Source organism: Lissotriton vulgaris, chromosome 7 (genome assembly GCF_964263255.1).
Source record: "Lissotriton vulgaris chromosome 7, aLisVul1.2, whole genome shotgun sequence".
Taxonomy (NCBI): Eukaryota; Metazoa; Chordata; class Amphibia; order Caudata; family Salamandridae; genus Lissotriton; species Lissotriton vulgaris.
This window is the reverse complement of record NC_141695.1, coordinates 613,871,472-613,891,404: the sequence shown is the minus strand read 5'-3', so window position 1 is coordinate 613,891,404 and position 19,933 is coordinate 613,871,472. Positions and strand designations below refer to the sequence as shown.

The 19,933-nt window shown below is 44.9% G+C and overlaps 1 protein-coding gene across 3 annotated transcripts in view; it reads left to right on the top strand.

Moving 5' to 3' along the window:
• TMEM94 (transmembrane protein 94) overlaps positions 1–19,933 on the top strand; it is a 734,938-nt gene that overhangs the window by 672,715 nt on the left and 42,290 nt on the right. For all 3 annotated transcript variants that reach the window (XM_086930762.1, XM_086930761.1, XM_086930760.1), the window contains one exon: positions 11,827–11,904. In XM_086930762.1, coding sequence (XP_086786888.1) covers positions 11,827–11,904 — 78 coding nt within the window. The remainder of the gene's footprint in view (positions 1–11,826; positions 11,905–19,933) is intronic.

Sequence of the window (19,933 nt, the reverse complement as noted above, 5' to 3'; positions counted from 1 at the left end):
TCTAACATAGAGCGTAACATCATCAGCGTAGAACGATATTTAGAACTTGACACTGAAAACACTGAAACACTCTACCCTGATGAAGTTGACGCAATCTACACGTCAATGGCTCAATCGTGATAGCAAAAAGGAGCGGGGACAGCGGGCATCCCTGCCGGGTACTCCGCAACATGAAAAGCGATGAGGACAGATGGTCATTGATGAGCACTCTGGCAGTAGATTGATGGTACAACACTTGTACCCAAGAAATAAACATCTTAGGGAACCTCATTCGCTGCAAAACTGTAAACAGGTATCTCCATTCAACAATCAAATGCCTTTGAGGCATCAAGAAACACTACAGCTACCGGAAACTCAGGCGCCACAGTCTATTAGAGAGAACAAAGTACGTAGATTATTATTAGTAGCCCTACCAGGGACAAAGCCAGACTGATCCGGGAGGATAATCTTGCTCATCAGGAGACAGCCGGGTGTCCAACACTTTAGCTAATATTTTTGTGTCACAATTAATAAGTGACAACGGGCATAAGGAATCACAGGTCCTATGGGGCTAACCAAGTTTCAATAGGGACGTGATGACCACTTCCGCATCGATGGAGGGAGGATCCCCACCTCGAGGGATTCCTCAAACACTTCCCGCAACACAGGCACCATAACATCAATATAACATGTGTGGAACTCAGCAGGCAAGCCATCAAGGCCTGGTGCCTTATCGCTCTTCAGCGACATAATAGCCTCCCTGATCTCGTCAATCTCTAGTGGAACGCTGAGGAATTCTGTGTACATCACTAAGCCAGCATAAGGCAATATCCCCCATAAAATCATTGAGATCTATCTCACCAGTATTCTGTGTGGTGTACAATTTAACATAATGTGAAGTTAAAATGTCTAAAATACCTGTGGTGTCCAGACTGGTCCCCCTCTGTACTGTCAATCTCTAATACACTAGTGTTAAAGCACGGACATTGTGTAATCTCAGATAAAGCATTCCCCTGGCGCTCCCCCTCCCCATATCTCCGCGCCACCCAGTGTCGCCCTCTAAATTTAGTTTCCCTGGCCGCTTCCTCTTCATACTCTGAGAGTTTGGCCCTAAAATATTTGTGTGCTTGCCCTGAGTCCCCCCATAACATTAATCCCTCCAACCTCCTTAGGTCTTGCTCCAAGGATCTCAATGTGCGCTGGATGTGCCTCAGTACTCCGAAGCTCTTAGAGAGACAGAAACCTCGCATCGCGCCTTTAAAAGCCTCCCATATTACCTCAACACTGTCCACTGAGCCCTTGTTGCGCAATAAAAAATCTGTAATCTCCTCCTCAAGCTCAGTCTTAAAAACTCTGTCCAGCAAGGCATTCGGCTGCAGGCGCCATGTCGGCTTAGGTTTATCATATCCAGGTATATTAAGTTTGATTTTAACAGGACAATGGTCCGAGTAGGTTCTGGCGAGATGGGTAGCCCCACATAGACCTGTACTCAACCCCCTAGAAATCAAGCAGTAGTCCAAGCGCGCCCAGGTGCCAGTATATGAGGTAAAATGCGTCCCCTCCTTTCGCAAAGGATGTAATCTCCTCCAGCTATCCTCTAGGCCCCCCTCCCCCACTATGCCCATCAACATTTCGCGAGATTGATTGATAATGTGCTACCCCATCAGCTCTATCCTGGGCAGGAACCAAGGCGATGTTAAACCCCCCCCATATTATGTGCATAAACCCTATATCCACTATTTTTCCCCACACTGTCGTGAAGAATTCTGGTGTGGCCACATTGGGGGCATAACAGTTTGCAATGGTCAAAGAATCCCTACCCATCCTCCCCCACACGATAACATATCTCCCCAGCGAATCCGATATTACGCCTGCAAGCGCAAAGGGGGCATTCTTTTTAACCAAGATGGCAGTGCCTCTAGCGTATGAGGAGAAAGAAGAAAAGGCACGGATACCCGCCCAGCAGCTGGCAAAGGTATTGGGGGAATGGGGATGTATATATGTCTCTTGCAGCAGTGCCACCTGCAACTGCTGCCTATTCAGGTACGCCAGTATCTGCCAGCATTTTCTCGCATAGTTTAACCCACATTACCCTCAAAGCTGGTTCATCTACCCCTCTGCCATACCATCTCATGTAATCACTCTGAGAGGTCTGCAACATGGTAGAAAACATCACGCCCCTTTGCAACATGTCGTATGTCATAATTACACAATGCACATTACTGTCATGTAACCAATAAACATCCCCCCACTACCCACCCACCCACTGAAGCATCCCAATTATGCCATTAACAAACCATACCACCCCCTCCCCCCATTAACCCAGAAAAACGATACAACTGGGGTGCTCCCATCGGGGGATTCACCAGGTGACCCATGGGTACCTTGTACCTATATAGGAGACCCACCACACTGGTCTGTCCCCTCGTAGGCTGCAAGGGTGTCCGGTTCATCTCATCCGTCGTGGTCCGCCCATCTATAACATATCCAGACAACAGCCCACTATTACCATGCATGGAGAGCACCAAATAGAAAACAATCAATGATAAACTGCCTGCAGAGGGCAGACATCAGGTCTCTCCCAGTGAATCATCAAGGGACAAATATTGAAGACGTAGCAACAAACCCAAAGTAAATCACTCCACATCAGATAGTTGCGCCTCCAGTCTATCATCTCGTCCGGGAGTTGCAGCCTCTCGTCGCTTGAGTTTCTTTAGGAATTCCTCCACTGGTTGCAGCGTCGTGTAGATGGTTTGTGTTCCCTGATAGGTGACCCGAAGACGTGCCGGGTATAACAGGGCATAGTCCACTTGCGCCTGCCTCAGCTTCTGCTTCACACTATTGAACTTTCGTCTCTCCTCCTGCACCCGTGCCGTGAAGTCAGGGAAGATAGTAAAGGAGACACCCTCATAGGTGAGCTGCTTCTTCTCCCTCACCACCCTCAATACCGTATCTCTATCCCTATAATTAAGGAGTAAACTGAGAGGAGAGCATGCCAGCATCAGTCACCGCAACCAGCATTTTTTCGACATAGTCCTCCAGTCGGCCCGTATTGGTACTCTCGGGCACACCTAAAATTCAAACTTTATTACGCCGGCTGCGGGCTTCAATGTCCTCATTCTTTGCGTCAATTATTCTCATTAATTTGTCCATTTGAGTCACTGCGGTCTTCAATTGCTGCATAACATCCTCTGCGTCCGATATCCTGTGCTCTGCTTCTTTCAGCCATGTATCATGTCCCTCCAATTTCCGTGCGATGGCATTCATTCGAGTGTTTAACGTATCCACCTTGTCGTCTATCGTTGCGAAGCCCTGTCGCATTTTCGCAAGTAACGTGTGCATTTCACCGCTAGGCCCAGCACTTTGTTCAGCGGTTGCCTCCACCGTGCCATTCCGCGCCTCCGTGGCCTGCTGTTTCGCCCCTTTCTTGGTCTCAAAGGTGAGACGTGGTTGTCGCGAGTCCAACCAGCCCATGATGCTGCGTCGGGGACGAGGGGGGCTCCTCCCAATCCCTCTATATAATCCACATGTAAAGGCGCCTCACAGGTACCAGTCCGCAGTTCCAGCTGTAGTGTAGCACTTACTTAGCGCACAAAAGGCCCAGCAGGCAACACAGAGCAGAGTCAAATGTCAATGCAACCTGCCACCGCAATCACCAGCACCCACAACTTCCAGAGCAAACCTAATGTCGCAGTGCACAGCAACTTTAAACAGGACACCAGAGGCAATTCCCGGGATGCAACCCTCATGAGCATCAATGTCTGAATTGACTCGTTCCCTCAGCCTGCAGTTCCGAACCCCGGTCAGGCCCACCAGCTGTTCCCTGCAGGCGCTGAGAAGCCCAAGATTCACCTCACCTCCTGGACCACAGTGATATAAACGCGCACTGGTGTCCAAATTGCGCTATTGTCCCCAGCAACCGCCGATGTAGCTCCCCGCCGCACCCATAAGCAGAAAATCCAGTCTGCTCTCGTTCACACTTGCAGCAGCGACAGCGCCAGTCTCCAGCCGCAAGTTCCAAAGCTGCTCCGCGAGACTATCAACAGAACCTTGCCGCTACCTGTTCATCCGCCAAGTTGCCTGGGGGGCAGCCCCTCGCCGAGTGATTCACAACCAGCACTCCTCACGTATATTCCCTTCCGAACAGCTAATGGCGCCATTCAGCAACAGCAGCCGCCATTGTGTCACAGACTCAGGAGCACTCGCCCGACCCAGCGTTGTCTCAGCAATATCGAGCCGGGGGGGGTTCTGATCCTTCACCCCCGTGCCCGAGCCGCATATACACCCTGCTGTGTCTGTCTTCCTCCTCCGGCAAGTGTAAACAGTGCTTTAAGGCATGCGCGCGTGTCTGGCCCACTCACCTCGTGGCGACCACGGCGCTAGCATAGCCCCCTGCTCCGGGTCTCGGCTCCGCGACACTTCAGTGGTCGCCACGCTCCACAACACATTGCAAGCAGATGTCGACCGCCGCGTCCCAGGGGGCTGTTATTTCAGCGTCGCTTGTATCCCCAGCGTCCCGTTCACTGAAGTAGGCTTAATTAGATCCTTGAGGGCAGGTTTACACCAAGGATAATTGCAGGATTAATTACCTGAAGGCTGGAGCCTCATGAACTCGCGGCCATTCCGCTCGTGCGCCACCTAGCGCCCCCACATGTGTCTTGACTTTCACGCAGGTTCCTTGTCTCCGGGGGAGAGGTGGGGGGAGGATGTCTATGTACTGGCAGGGTGGATGCTCAGAGCTCTGCTCTGTTCTTCCATCTGTCCCTGCCCTTGGACACTGCAGTTCCTTATGTTGTCTTCTTCTTTTTCTTTTTTATATACCCTTTCGCACAATGTTCCCATGCTCCCATAGTTTTTTGTCTGGTGGCTCCTCGTTGTGGTGCGGATAAGTTCCCTAAAGAAAACTGATGTAGGCACGCCGGGGTGGGGCTTATGTGACCTCACATACGCGGACGACGCCTGGGCGGTGTCGCGTGATTCAGCCCCTCCCCCGGCACGCAGGGATGCTGTTGCAAAAACTTTCCGGATCCAGTCTCACGCCTAGGGATAATTCTACATGAAGAAATCTGCGGCTAGAATCGTCTCTACCAGATACATCGTTACCGAAGGTAAGTAACTCGTACATATGGTTGGAACATCAGGGCATTTCCCTTGTGGTTCAATACCTGGGCAGGCTCTCTGAACACCTAGGTGCCCAAACTCAGCCGAAGATGCCTAGAAGATCACAAATGCCGTCTCTAACTGGCAGAGTTGCAAGTTCTCTTTCAGCAGCAGGTAGAGCCTTAGTTAGATCTGTTTGCGACTCCAGAGAACGCGCAATGTCAGCAGTTCTGCACTTTGGAATTTCCAAGGCGGCTCTCGCTCAGAGACACTTCCTCTCAAGTGGTTCTCTGGCCTCCTGTCAACGATCTGTCTTCAAGTGTGAAGATTGACTGGCGATGGTTGACATATTTCGACCTTCTGCCCAAAGTCTGTAACGTTATCTTGGCCGCTCAGCGTTCTTCCATCAAGACAGAACATGCTGACTGTTCAAGTAAGCTTGTGGCATGGTGTACAGCCAAACAAGTATGACCCTTTATCTGCAACCCTTTCCAAAGTTCTTTTGTTTATCCTTATCCTGGCCCAGCAGGGTTCTGCATTGGGCACGTTGAAGTGTTATTTATCTGCTATCTCTGCCTTTCTGCAGCTGCCAGCTCAGCCCTTCCTCTTCAAGTCCCTAATTGTAAATAGGGTCTTTAAAGGTCTGCAAGGCATGTTTTCCCCTGATCCCTTTTGTTATGCCAAAATGAGACTATGACTTGGTTTTTACCGTTCTAATGTGTGCTTCCTTTGAGCTACTTCATCTCAGCCTCCGTACACCTTTTTGCCCAGACAAACTGATCCTTCGGACTCCAACATGCTTCTTGCCGAAGGTAGCCACCTCGTTTCATGTAGGCTAGTCCATCACCTTGCCTACCTTTTACACTGTGCTTCATCACTCTAAGAAAGAGGAGAGACTCCACGAGCTGAACAAAAATAGACTATTCCTTGTACCTTGATCATACAAAATTGCTATGGGTAGACATTCAGCTCTACGTGGAGTATGTCAGAGCCAAGGAAGGGAATGCCGTGCAGAAACTAAGCATTTCTTGGTGGATTGTGCTCTGTAATAAAATCTGCACTGCATTGGCCAAGAAACAGCCCCTGGGCAGCTTGTGTGCCCATTTCATCAGAGCAACATCTGCACCACTCACTGCATTAGCATGAATAGTTCCATTTCTGGCCACCTACCAGGCAGGAACTTGGGCCTCACAGCACATGTCTGTTGGGACAGGCACTTTACCTTTAGTCCAATCGAGTTTGCAGACCCTCCTCCGGGGAGAGATTGCTTTGGTATCTATTCTAAGGTTAGGAATCTGCAGCTAGAAGTCTCTGTCAGATTACCAAGTAACTTACCATCAGTAACACCTTATCTGGTTGAGACTCTGTCGGGTGTAGGTTCCTTACCGGCCCACCCCATCTTCCCTGCTCTTTGAAAGGATTTTTAGGTAGCGGAGATGTTCCTGATACCTGGAAACATGCAATCATTCACCCATTGCTGAAGAAGCCTTCCTTGGAACCTGACGAGGAGGAGAATTTATAGACCCATTTTGTTACTTCCTGGGGTTAGTAAAATCCTGGAAAAATAGTTAAATGGTGTTTTTTTTTCTGACTCCTGGATTCCAACAACCTACTGTACCAGATGCCGACTGGCTTTCAATCTGGCTGTAGTACAGAGACAGCTCTTTTATTGGCCACAAAGGACCTTAAAAAGATGCTGGCCCTGGGTGGGTCAGCTGCACTGATCCTTCTGGATTTGAGCACAGCTTTCAATACGGTTTCCCACTCCGTCCTATGTCAAAGGTTAGAAGAAATTGGAATCACAGTTGTGGCTTTAAAAGGGCTAACCTCATTTCTAGCAAAAAGTAGCTTTTTAGTCAGTGAAGAGTCTTTTTCATCTGAGACACGTCGGCTTGAATGTGAAGTCCCACAGGGCTCCTCTTTGAGCCCTACACTTTTTAATGTGTATGTCCCCCTCTTAGCAGACATAATTTGCTCCTCAGGTTTCACAATAGTGTCGTATGCGGACGACACTCAGATTATGTCTCCCTATCACCCAATACAGACTCAACTCTTGGAAAACGTACTACTTGTCTGAAGCAGGTGACTAGCTGCATGGTAACAAGTTGTCTCGAGCTTAACAGGAAGAAAACAGAGGTTATTGTGATGGTAAATAACATATTGCTCTCAGGTCAATTCCTCTAGCCTCTGAGTCTGGGGGAACACCCCAGGCCCCCACTACCCAGACCAGACGTAAAGAGCCTCTGAGTCATCCTGGAAAAGGGCCTAACTATGAGCTCCCAGACAAGAAAAGTTGCTGGTACTTGCTTTGGCCCCTTAAGATCCCTTGGGAAGACAATCAAGTGGCTCCCTATGGAATGTCAGAGGACGGTGGTCCAGAGCCTGGTACTTTCCCGCCTTAATTATGGCAACTCTCTATATTTAGGCAGTCCCTCATATGTTATCAGGAAGTAGCAAGTCACTCGGAATGCTGCTGCTCGAGCTCTGCTGGGTTTGCCTAGAATGCAATCCGCACGTTTGTTCCTTGTCCATCTCCATTGACTGTCCATAAGCAAAATAATAGAGTTCAAGACCTTGGGTATTGCCACAGGATTAAACATTTGGCTATCCCACATCCATAGCTGCATCTTTTCATCCTATACAGTGCCCGTAAGAGCTTAGTTTGACCAGTCTCTTCCTTCTTGCTGGCCCTAGAAAAAGAGAGAAAGAGGCGAATCGCTCATTTGCCTACCTGGCTTATAAGCTCTGGAACTCTCTTCCTATTCATCTTAGCTCAAACGATAATCTACTAAGTTTTCGGAAGCAATTGAAAACACACCTTCATTTAAAACAGCATATTCTTTCACTTCTTCTGTTAAACGCCGGTAAACCAGTTTGCTGGTAGCGGTGTGCTCTATAAGAACTGTAACATAACATCGGTTTAGGGCTATTCAGTTTTCAGGGTCCTAGTTCCACACACCAGTGGTCTGTATTCTTCATGGCCCTGAGCTCCTGGCATGGAAAACTGCAAGAAGAAACTAACGTCCCTTCGATGCAGTCAACGCAGAGCTGAACAACGTCACCTAAGGCTGCTGAGGTACGGAATCTGCAGCCTGCTAGAGTCCCTACCAGATAAGGTGTTGCCAAGGGAACATACCTTGTTCTTCGCATTTGTTCTGGCCAGACTCACTGCATCAGACAGTTGGGGCTTCTCCTGTGACACAAATATGAATCTGCTGTCCATCTCGTGTGTCTTTTTGGTTTCCTGATTTTGTGAGACGGGCATTTGTGATCTGCTGGAGTGGCATAATCCTGGTTATTATGACAACTTGAAATATTGGAATAATTAATGATTCCCCCTTCTGAACTGTTTGTTAAGGTTATAGTTTTTTTAGCTAACTTATTTGAAAACTTGCACCATAAAATGAACAGTTTGAGTCTGTGTTTTTTCAACTAGACAGAACTACATCCTTGTTAACATGTCTGTATGTGCAGCAGTCTATATGTCAGCATCACATCAGTGACTATCTTTATGGCTTCCAGTGTGTAGCAATAGAGGAGGTGGTGTTATGGCCATAGTTGCCGGCTTTGGACCTGGGGTACCAGGTTCGAGTTTCAGCATTAGCTGAAACTCGAACCTTCTTGGCAAATCTTGGCAAATCATTTAACTTACCTGTGTCTAAAAGCTAATGTGACCCGGCATAATGTAACTGGTGCTCATGTAAAGCGCTCCACTACCTGGATCTTACATATGCGCGCAGAGTTCTGCGGGGGGTGGGGGGGGGTTCAATAAGATTTGGAGATCAGTCCATAATCAAATACACAAGGAAGCTTTACAAGAAGGCGATCTGGTCAGCAAAAAAGGCATGGAGCGAGAAAAGATGGCAGGACCTAAAAGAAGCAAGTAGTGAAAGGAATATGCAACGCTTTTGGAGCTTGCTAAAAAAGGGCACGGTGGAGTAGGGCAATCCCTCCAAAATCATGTGGACCCTGAAGCATGGGTAAACTTTTTTTAGAACAATACGCAGATAATGACAATAAGGACTATGATGCTTCCTTGGTCCACTTTAATTCATCTGATACTGTTTTTAATGTAGCCGATGTAACCATTGCACTGAGCACAGTTTCCAGTGGGAGAGCCCCTGGCATTGATAAAGTGCCCGCTGGTATCTTTCTGCAGGACAAGGTCAAATAGAAATCAGTATATAATGCTTCTACCAAACGTCATTGTCCATGTAGCTCTGATCTCGAATACATGGTGAGGGGGCGGACATCATCCCGATTTATAAAAAAAAAAAAAAGGGGATAAATCTTTACCCGGGACCTATTGGCTGATAAGCCTTATAGATTCAATTCAGAAAGTCATAGTACGACTTGCCTTAGCAAAAATTCATACTTGGATTGATGATAACTAGATCCTGAGTCCCCTCCAGGCAGGCTTCCGGGCTCACCTAAGCACTATTGACCAGGTCTTCAGGTTCCTCTTAATCTGTTGGCGAACGGTGACCCTTGGAAAAGGTAGCATCTATGCAGCCTTTGTTGATCTTAAGTCCGCCTTACCTAAACTGTGGAGAATATTGCAAGGGCTTGGGCTGCCCCCTGATCTACTCTTTTTAACCATTCACCTCCATCAAAAAAAACTTTGCCCAAATTCTTTGGGGGGCTCAGGGAAGTTAGACTGACCGGTTCCCAGTTGAGATTGAAGTATGCCAAGGCTGCGCCCTAGCACCCACATTGTTTTCACTTTTTATTAATGGCATTGTTTGTTTTTTTAGCTTCCTTTCCCACAGGTGCTCCATTCCTAGCAGGTAAAAAAAATCCCAATATTAATGTTTGCGGATGACACGCTTATATTATCTAGAACCCTGAGTGGGTTAAAGTGTGCGGTGCAGCATTTTGAAGAATTGTGCTTACTAAGCGGTCTAAAAATCAACACTGTGAAAACAAAGTTCATGACCTTTAATCAACAACAGTTATTTAAGGGTGACATGGTAATGGATGGGCTACCTCTGGAGCAGGTTGATGCATTCACTTACTTAGGCGTCATCTTGCATCAAGGACTTAGCTGGATGCCGCATATCGACATCATGGCCTTAAAACACAGGCAATTGGCCAGTGTCATGATTAAGGAATTTAAAACATCATTGACCAAGCCTCTTACCCCGGTGCTATAGACCTATAGCTCTAAAATATTAATCTCAGTGCCGAGTTATGGGGTTTAGAGAAATTGCATCCTCTTGTTGTATCTGAGAGATATAATGAAGGCTGTTCTCTTCCACAAAATGTTTTGGCTGCGTGACATTAGAAGCTCCCTTACCTGTATGGGAATGTCAATGTTGTGGGAATCCCCAAACAGTACCCAGTTCCTATCAAAGGATCTAATCAAGCAAAGGTATTGCGAATGGATTGTAAATGAAGCTAACAGATCAAGTGATGCCATAACACAGACAGGAAAGTTCTTGCAAATAAAACCATATCAGTGTGTTGCCGGCAAGACCTGGAACAACCTCCCCATCCACCTACGGCAGACCAAGACCTGCTGACCTTCAGAAAACTCCTCAAGTCCTGGCTTTTGAGCAGTAGCAGCATTCCCCACCCCAGCGCCTTGAGACCCTCACGGGTGAGTAGTACGCTTTACATATGATATGATTGATTGATTGATTGATTGTTGAGGATTACTGGGACGTAATCTCCAATCCGCTAGACCGCAAACTGTATTTCCAGTTTATAGCAGGGTGCTTACCCCTGAAATCTTTCACTGCTAAATGGTCTGCCGCCACCGATGACAAATGTCATAACGGCATTGACTTGGAAAAAACATACCCACATGTGTTGTTTGTATGTCCCGCGTATGTTGCACCCTGCAAAGCTTGGCTGGCACCGATTTGCAGGATCATGGGCACTCACCTATCGAATTTAGCTATGAGAATACCGTGTACTGATCCATCTGTATTGTATTCTGTATCAATGACAAAGTTTTTAAGATGGATGTGGATAATAAAATCTAAGCCCCTTCCAGCAAATCAATTAAATAAGGCTCTCTCCATTAACAACAATGAATTATGTTTCAGTCCTGTTGGGTCTTTTTAACTGTTCATCATCTAGTATTGATTTGTAATAATACTTTGTCTGTGGTTTTTAACTTTAAAAAAAACTTTTTTAACCTTTTCTTTTTATTCAATATATATTTCGCTGTATTGATCTTTTTTTTAAAAAAACCTGTTTTTTATGTGACCAGCTTTTATGACATTTTCTGTCAAATAAAGCTTACGTTGATTGTTGTATATGTATGTGTCCGTGTAATAACTGTGTGTCTCATTGACTAAGGTAGACTCTGCGTTTAGGTTCTTAATGTGCATTGCTAACTCTCTCTAGGTCTGTTTGCGAGACAGCCTTTAGTGTTAGAAATACAGCCTTGATGTTCTCCTTTGTATGTGCAGCAATGTCTAAATCAACTCTATACATCTGGGGGAAGGGGATTTGAAGGGAGAGTGGAATTGTCACACCTAAATTTGTGACTATCTTGATGAATGTGTGTGCAGCAATGTCAAAGCTGGTCTGGGTTTGAGCCTCTCTGATTCCCTGTATGGGTTCTTATGGCAGAATCCGAGGCAGGCCATAGGTCTGGTGCTCTGATGTACCAGAGATAGCCTTGCCTTTGTAATTCTTTTGGCATGCATGTTGAGTGTGTGAAGCCCCATTTTATTTTTGGGCCAGGTAAACGATCATTGGTTTTTAGTTTACCTGTTTCTACATTTTGATCCCCAGGCTCGCCATTCAACATATGGGATACGAAAATGCTTCCTTTTCCTTTTGCAGTGTCAGCTCACTCTCGCCATTACTCAGGTCAGTGCATATTTCTTAGAATAATACTCTCATTCCATCTAGGTTACTGGGATGTCTACCAACACCCAAGTGTTTCTGGTAAATTATCCAATACTATGTGTGTGTACAGCTATGTTCCCGTTAATCTCCCTAAGCCCACTGTAGTTGTCCATTGGTCATCTTCGTACTGCCGCGTTTAAACACAATGTTAGCACTACTGAACATAAAGATAACCGGGGCTAATCACAAAGGTACCTTACACATCTAATTTATTCTAACACTTTTGAGTAACTTTGCCAGTTTTGGCTGTTCACAAAATCAGAGTGTATAGCTACTCAAAAGTGTAGACTTAAACATCTCATTCCCCCGAAAATGGGGGTGGAGCCAAGTTCATGAGTGTTACTAATGCCACAAACGTAACCTTAAATTCAAACCCCATAGGAAATAATGCTACATTAGGGGCCCGATGTAGGTCACCAAATACCGGTCGGTAACGGCCGAATTCGGCCGTTACCAACCGGTATTTGGTAAATGAGATGTAGGGGGCTATATTTTACAGAATCGGTAATTTTACCGATTCGGAAAATTCCTGATGTGGGTAGCACTGTTTCCAGTGCTACAGGCCTTTCAGATTCGGTATTTTACCACCCAATCCAATTGGGTGGTAAAATACCGAATCCAGGTGTGCATGCACATGTGTGCATGCACACCTATGCCATGTGACAGACAGACATGCCCTTAGGGCATGTCTGTGTGCCACATGGCACACATGCCTGTATTTGGGGTGCTAGAGGGTGTCAAAGTGACACCCCCTGCACCCTTGCTGGAATCGGTATTTACTGATTCTGTAAATACCGATTCGGTAATGCCCATTGATTCCTATGGGCTTCAATGCCCATTGGAATCAATGGGCATTACCGAATCGGTATTTACAGAATCGGTAAATACCGATTCTTAACGATTCGGTATTTACCGAGTCTGTATTACCTACATCCCCTCCCCCTCTATTTTACCACTTCTTAAATACCGATTCGGTATTTAAGAAGTGGTAAAATAAAATTACCTACATCGGGCCCTTGATGATTTAAGTTAGATTAAAATACAAATATGTACAATTTAATGTTAAAATATATCAAAATAAAACTTTTGTTCGATTATAAATAATTCTTACTTTATTTGTAAATTAATTTAACATAAATTTCTCCTTCACCTTTATTAAACATTAATTTTAATTAGTCATATACATAATTTGTAATAATTGTTAATGCATAATAAAAAATCAAATAAATATATATTTTTTTACTTTATGCTGGAATTTATTTTTTGATTTTAACTCCAGAAACTAATGTAATATAATGTAATATCTTTATATCAATTTAAGATTGAATTCAGAATTTCATTGCCACCCAGACCCTGGCTCCTCTCTGTGATCTGTGATAAAGCATAGGGAAAAGTAAAAATATTTATTTAACTTGAAAGAGATTAGTAAAAATATTTGTTATGCTAAATATTAATGGAAGTTAATGTTAGGCATTCATTCCAAATGTAGAACAAAAGAAAAAATAGTATATCACTATTGACTTAATTCTGAATTCGATTTTTTATTTAAATATATAAAATTAGATTATTTTTTTAAGTTTAAATCAAATGAAATCCCTCCTAAAGTAAGAAAGGCATTTTAATTTTCAAGTATTTTATGATAAAATAATATAAGTTTTAACTTAGAAATGTGTTTAACCTTAATTTATATTTAATTATATGTTTAAATATTTTAATTTAACATTATTTTCTTTTAAGTCCAGGCCGCCTTTGTTTTATTTGGGACGATGTTGCAGTACCAGATGTTGGCTATGTGTGGTACCGGGCTTACTTCAGTTACTACTTTTGTAGGTCCCTTTTTGACTGTAGTTACTTGAGATGTGCAGTTTGCGGATAGCATGGTCTTACTCTTTTGTTGATTGGTATATGTCCCTGCCTAAAAACTCCTAAATCTCTCCCATTTAATAGTAAGTATTCCCCTTTTTTCAGCCACTCCCCATATACATTCCACAGTTACTACTAATTAGTAAACTTACACATGTGAGAATCTTCCCATAGAAAATATAGGAGAGGTGGAGATTTACACTTGCAGGGTTGTAAATAACATTTTTTTGTTGCACTCTTTTTGTAGTACAACTAAAGTAACACAAACTGCAGTTGAACAGCTTCTAGTGTATATAGCAAGCAGTTTTTGCTTGAAGTATTCTGCTTAATACTCTTTCTGATGCGTGTCAGACAAGCCTAACAACAAACATTTCTCATGTGAAAGGGCACCAGCATAAGTAGTGGGTTGAGTCAGTTTAATAATTGTTGAGCTGATTCCTGCACACACCATGGGCATTGGCAGATATGGAGATGGGCAGAAAAAATTGTTTTGGGCTCTCCAGAATGGAGGTTTTTGATTTGATTTGATTTGATTTGATGTGGTTTTTGTATAGCGCTCTATCACTCCGAGGAGTATCTTGGCGCTAGATGTGAATTGTGTAAGCCTGCAAAAACGGAGGGGCAGAAGGTGAATAGCCCCTAGAGATGATTCAGGAAATTTAGACCAGGGTTTTGCAGAAGGTGGCTGTTTGGTTGTATATCCAGGTTTTAATGGCTTTCCTGAATTTACTCTCACATGAGATTTCTCGGATATGAGGGGGAAGTTTGTTCCAAGCTCTAGAGCCTCTTACCTCTAGGGATTTGCCACCTCTAGTGGTCAATCGGAACTTGGGAATGGTCATGAGGTTGGCCGTTGCAGATCTCAGATGACGTCCAGGATGGTAGCGATTGAATTTACTAGACAAGTAAGTGGGGCCTGTTTTGTGGAATGCCCTGAAGGAGATAATCAGTAATTTGAATAGAATCCTCTTTTGGATGGGAAGCCAGTGGAGGGTGTCTAGTGCTGCAGATGCTGATGTCCTTCTTGGCAATTTTAGCACCAGTCTTGCTGCGGTGTTTTGCACTATTTGCAGTTTATGTAGAAAGGCTTTATTGGCACCTACATATAGACCATTACAATAATCTAACCTAGATGTGATTAGTGCCACCGCTACAGTTTTCCTGGCTGATAGAGGGAGGAAGTCAAAAAAATTTCGAAGGCTCTTAATGACATTGAAACATGAGCCAGCCACTTCACTGGTCTGTTGCTTAAATGATAGTGCCTCGTCAAATTTGATTCCCAAGTTTCGGGCACTCTTTATAGTGCTTGGCGGGGCTTCGGCCTTGGGTGGCCAGCAGGCTTGAGGGGAGAACAAATTATTTTTCCCGAAGGGTAGAATTTCGGTCTTTGCAGTATTACATTTAAGATGGTTAGAGTTCATCCACTCAAAAGTTGCTTCCAAACAGTCCCTAAGGGAACGTTCAGCCGATGCCGCATCCTCATCTAGGATTAACACTAGTTGAGTGTCATCGGCGTAGGCTATTGAGCTAATGGCAAAGGAAGAGATAAGTTTCATTAAGGGGACCATATACAGGTTGAACAATATGGGGCTTAAGCTGGAGCCCTGAGGTACCCCAGATTGTACTACCCTTGCCTCAGAGTGGTATGGCCCTAAGAAGATGGTTTGTTTCCTTTGTCTGAGGAAGTTGGTAAACCATTTCAACACGGTGCCCCCTATGCCTGCATTACTCAGGCGGTGAAGTAGAATATCGTGGGACACCGTGTCGAACGCCGCGGATAAATCCAATAGGATCAGGACAGCTCTTTTTCCCTGATCTAGTGCAGTCCTGATTGTTTCCATTGAAAAGATAAGGGCAGACTCGGTGGAGTGGTGCGAGCGAAAACCCGCTTGGTTAGGGTGGAGAAGGTTATTGTTCTCTAAATATGCAGTGAGCTGTTTGTTTACACATGACTCTGTAAGTTTACAGAGTGCTGGGAGAAGTGAGATAGGTCGAAGATTTGATAATGTCGTCGGGTCTTGGATTGGTTTCTTTTGGAGAGGTTTGACTACCGCGATTTTCCAACCTGTGGGAATATCTCCTGTTTGCAGGGAAGAGTTAAGAATAGAGTTGATTAATGGGTTAACCTCATCTTTTATGGTCTTGATAAGTAGAGGAGGACAGGGGTCGAGAGGGGAGCCTGAATTCAGTTTTAAAATGGCTTGAGATGATTCAGTTGGGTTGATCGTGGTAAAATTATCCCATGTAGAGGTACAAGGAGTCTCAGTTAGTATGATGGGATCTGCAGTGTTAGAAGGTAGTTGGCTGATTTGTGGAAAAACTTTGGTAAAATTAGTGATTTTCTGTTCGAAATATTCCGCTATTTTATCGCAGAGGGCTTGGGACGGTGGAATTTCCTGTGTCAAAATTTTAGGTTTTCGGAAGCTGTTGACTATTTGGAATATTTCTTTTTGGTTGTTGTTAGATGATTCTATCAGGTTGGTATAGTAGTTGGTTTTCGCTAGTTTAATAGAGTTATGGTAATTCCTCCTGGCGTTTTTGTAGTTTTCCCTATCTTCCTTCTTATAATGACGTCGCCATTTTCTTTCAAGTAATTTTACTTCTCCTAGTGTAATTTTTAAGGGTTTGGTGTACCAAGGAGCGGATTTTTTCCTTTGAGTCTTGTTAGGTTTGGTTCCTTCTGTTGTCAATCTGTCACCGATTGATTTCATCCAGCTCTTATAGTGATCATAATCAGTACTCACGTTTCCCACTGGTAGTGGTTTATCTGTCTGAACCCAATTCATTAGATCTGGGTGCTCAATGATTTTTTTTTCCAGCAGGCTGTTGAACTAATATTGTGAGCACTGGGGTTGGTTACTTTTTTGTTGTCTGTTTTTATATTGAAACCTAAGAGTTTATGGTCTGACCATGTCTGGGGCAGAGGGGGTTCTGCTGTTAATGTATTAGTATTGGAGCAAATACAATCTAGTATATGCCCAGCGTTGTGAGTTGGTTCCTCAGTGAGAATTTTCAGGCCCAGTATGTTTAAGATATCTTTAAAGAATATTGTATTGGGGTCATTGGGATTGTCCAGGTGTATATTTATATCTCCTAATAAGGTAAAGTTAGAAGAACGTAGGATTAAGTTGGCAAGTGCTTCTCCGAGGCTTTCCAAGAAGCGAGTTGCTGGCCCAGGGGGTCGATATACTAATAGGCCGGAAAAGGTAAAAGAATCGTGGACTTGCAACCTGAAGCTAAGACTTTCTGCTTCTTCTATTTCTGATATTTCCATGGTGGAGAATTTAAGGGATTCACGATGAATTATTGCTAGTCCTCCTCCCCGTTGAAGAGGTCGGTCCAATCTTTGGATTAGAAAGCCCGAGGGTAGGGCTTTTACTATATCAGGATTAGACCAATCCTTGAGCCATGTCTCAGTTATCATTAGGAGATCGAAATCGTTTTCAGCAATAAGATCATATACGTGTTGTGCATTCTTGCACATTGAACGTGCATTTATAAGGCCTCCCTTAAGGGTCCTATCAGGATTGTTGAGGCGTTTAGTTGTAAAGGGTACAATGTTTTGCTTGCATTGTGGGCAATTGAATGGTTCGGTCCACTTAGCTACCGCAATGGTTTGGGGACAGCAAGAAGAGTGGGTATTGAGCGATAGATGAAATTGTCTAGTGGGTGACATATGAGGGGTAATCGGGGCAGTAATTCTGGCCCTAGGCCCGGACTCAGCGCGGACGGGCGCAGACGGGCAGGACTTTGGCTTGACTTCGGCGTCACTACGGCGCCGCTGTCCGCGTCCGCTGCGCGGAGGAGTGATCATTTCCTTTTGTAGTTTCGGCGCTAGAGCGCTGGGACTGCTTACTTCGCTCAATATGGCCGCCAATAACCTCTGTTGCCTGAGGATCGGTAACCAATGTTATCCACGAGTGTGGGGGATGCAGGGCAGGGCTGCAGTACTTGCGTTTTAAAATACGGCGCAAATCAGGAAAAACGAAGGTATTTATTATTTAAAAGTAAAGGAGTGCTGCGACTGGCCTAACACCCGGCTTTCCGCCTCAGGTGTACACAGAAACACAAATCTCGCGATTCCTCGCGGTGCTTCCTTTTGTAGTCTCGGCGCTAGAGCGCTGGGACTGCTTACTTCGCTCAATATGGCCGCCAATAACCTCTGTTGCCTGAGGATCGGTAACCAATGTTATCCACGAGTGTGGGGGATGCAGGGCAGGCCTGCAGTACTTGCGTTTTAAAATACGGCGCAAATCAGGAAAAACGAAGGTATTTATTATTTAAAAGTAAAGGAGTGCTGCGAATGGCCTAACACCCGGCTTTCCGCCTCAGGTGTACACAGAAACACAAATCTCGCGATTCCTCGCGGTGCTTCCTTTTGTAGTCTCGGCGCTAGAGCGCTGGGACTGCTTACTTCGCTCAATATGGCCGCCAATAACCTCTGTTGCCTGAGGATCGGTAACCAATTTTATCCACGAGTGTGGGGGATGCAGGGCAGGGCTGCAGTACTTGCGTTTTAAAATACGGCGCAAATCAGGAAAAACGAAGGTATTTATTATTTAAAAGTAAAGGAGTGCTGCGACTGGCCTAACACCCGGCTTTCCGCCTCAGGTGTACACAGAAACACAAAAAATGTTTTCCACAAATTCATAACCTTTCTATAAGTCTGCACACATGTATTGAGAAGGTCCGGTAACTTTCTTTTAAATGTCCGCTTGCAAATATATTGAATAATAAAAAAAGTATCAGGTGTACACCGGTGTACACAGAAACAAAAAAAAGGTTTTCCACAAATTCATAACCTTTCTATAAGTCTGCACACATGTATTGAGAAGGTCCGGTAACTTTCTTTTAAATGTCCGCTTGCAAATATATTGAATAATAAAAAAAGTATGTCACTGTGAATCGGAAGGGTGCAATTGTTTCAAAGGCTACTGTACCACACCCATCCCAAAGTTACCCTCCTTTCTGCTCCTTCCTCTTTTCAGGATATTCTTGAGTTTTATAGGAAGTCATCTGAATTTCTGTAGTCTCAGGATAATTTGGAACTAAAGTGGATGGTGACTGAAGGAATCTTTCAGTAATCCTCCAAAGATATTTGTTAAATTTAAGGAGTGCCAATTAGAAGGATTTTTTGCTTTATTGAATAGTGAGCAGATCTCTGGGCTTACTCTCAGGAGGTGCTGGAGAGCCGAGGGTATAAAAGTATCCTTGTTACTTTAGTGACTCAAACTCTTCTCCCCTTTTCAAACTACCCCAGCACAGATCACACTTGGACTGCTAAACCATACGCTTCAATATTTTTATGTTCGAGGCATATGGTCTGCAGACCACACTAGTGCATAGATCGCCATCTGGGGTGGGCCCGGATGATTACACTTTGTTGTTGTCTTGGAAGAGTGTTTGTTTGGTAGATGACTCCTCCTGTAGAGCGTAGTGCGCATGGGCATCAACTCCATCTTCAGATTGTTTTTATCCGCCATCGGGCTCGGATGTGTTTATCATTTGGTCCCGTTACCGATCTACTTTCGATTTCCGGTCCTACATCATACCATCGGTATCGTCTTCGATAGTAATTCCAGTTACCTGCGTCAAAGAAAGGTTTGCGCTTCTCGATTCCAGCGTTCGTCGGGACCGTCGGGCCCAACTGCGCCATTGGGCCTTTGTCTCATGGAAAGAACACCCTTCAAGCAGTGCCCTCAGTGTGGGCACAAATTCCCCCTCTCTGATCTACATGAGGTTTGCAATTTGTGTTTGTCCCCAGAACACGAGAGTCGAGATTGCCAGGCCTGCGCTTCGTTCCTGTCCAAGAACACCATAAGAGACCGTCGAGCTTGAAGAGTCATGGCGCCGTCCTCTTCATCGACACCAGATCTCATAGACGAGGCTCCAATCGATCTAGAGTCCGAAGAACAACAGCAGGATGACATCGTTTCCAAAGCAGAGGATTCAGCTTCTGGAGCCGAAGGACAATCCGAGCTAGTCAACAGGTTGTGAATACAAGCATCGACCCTGTTCACACCCCCATATCAGGACAGGCTTCGGTTCCACCTCCATCTCCGGGTCCAGGTGCACACCGACCAAAACCTTCCGACGCCCCGCCTTCCGGCTCGGCAACGAAGAATCC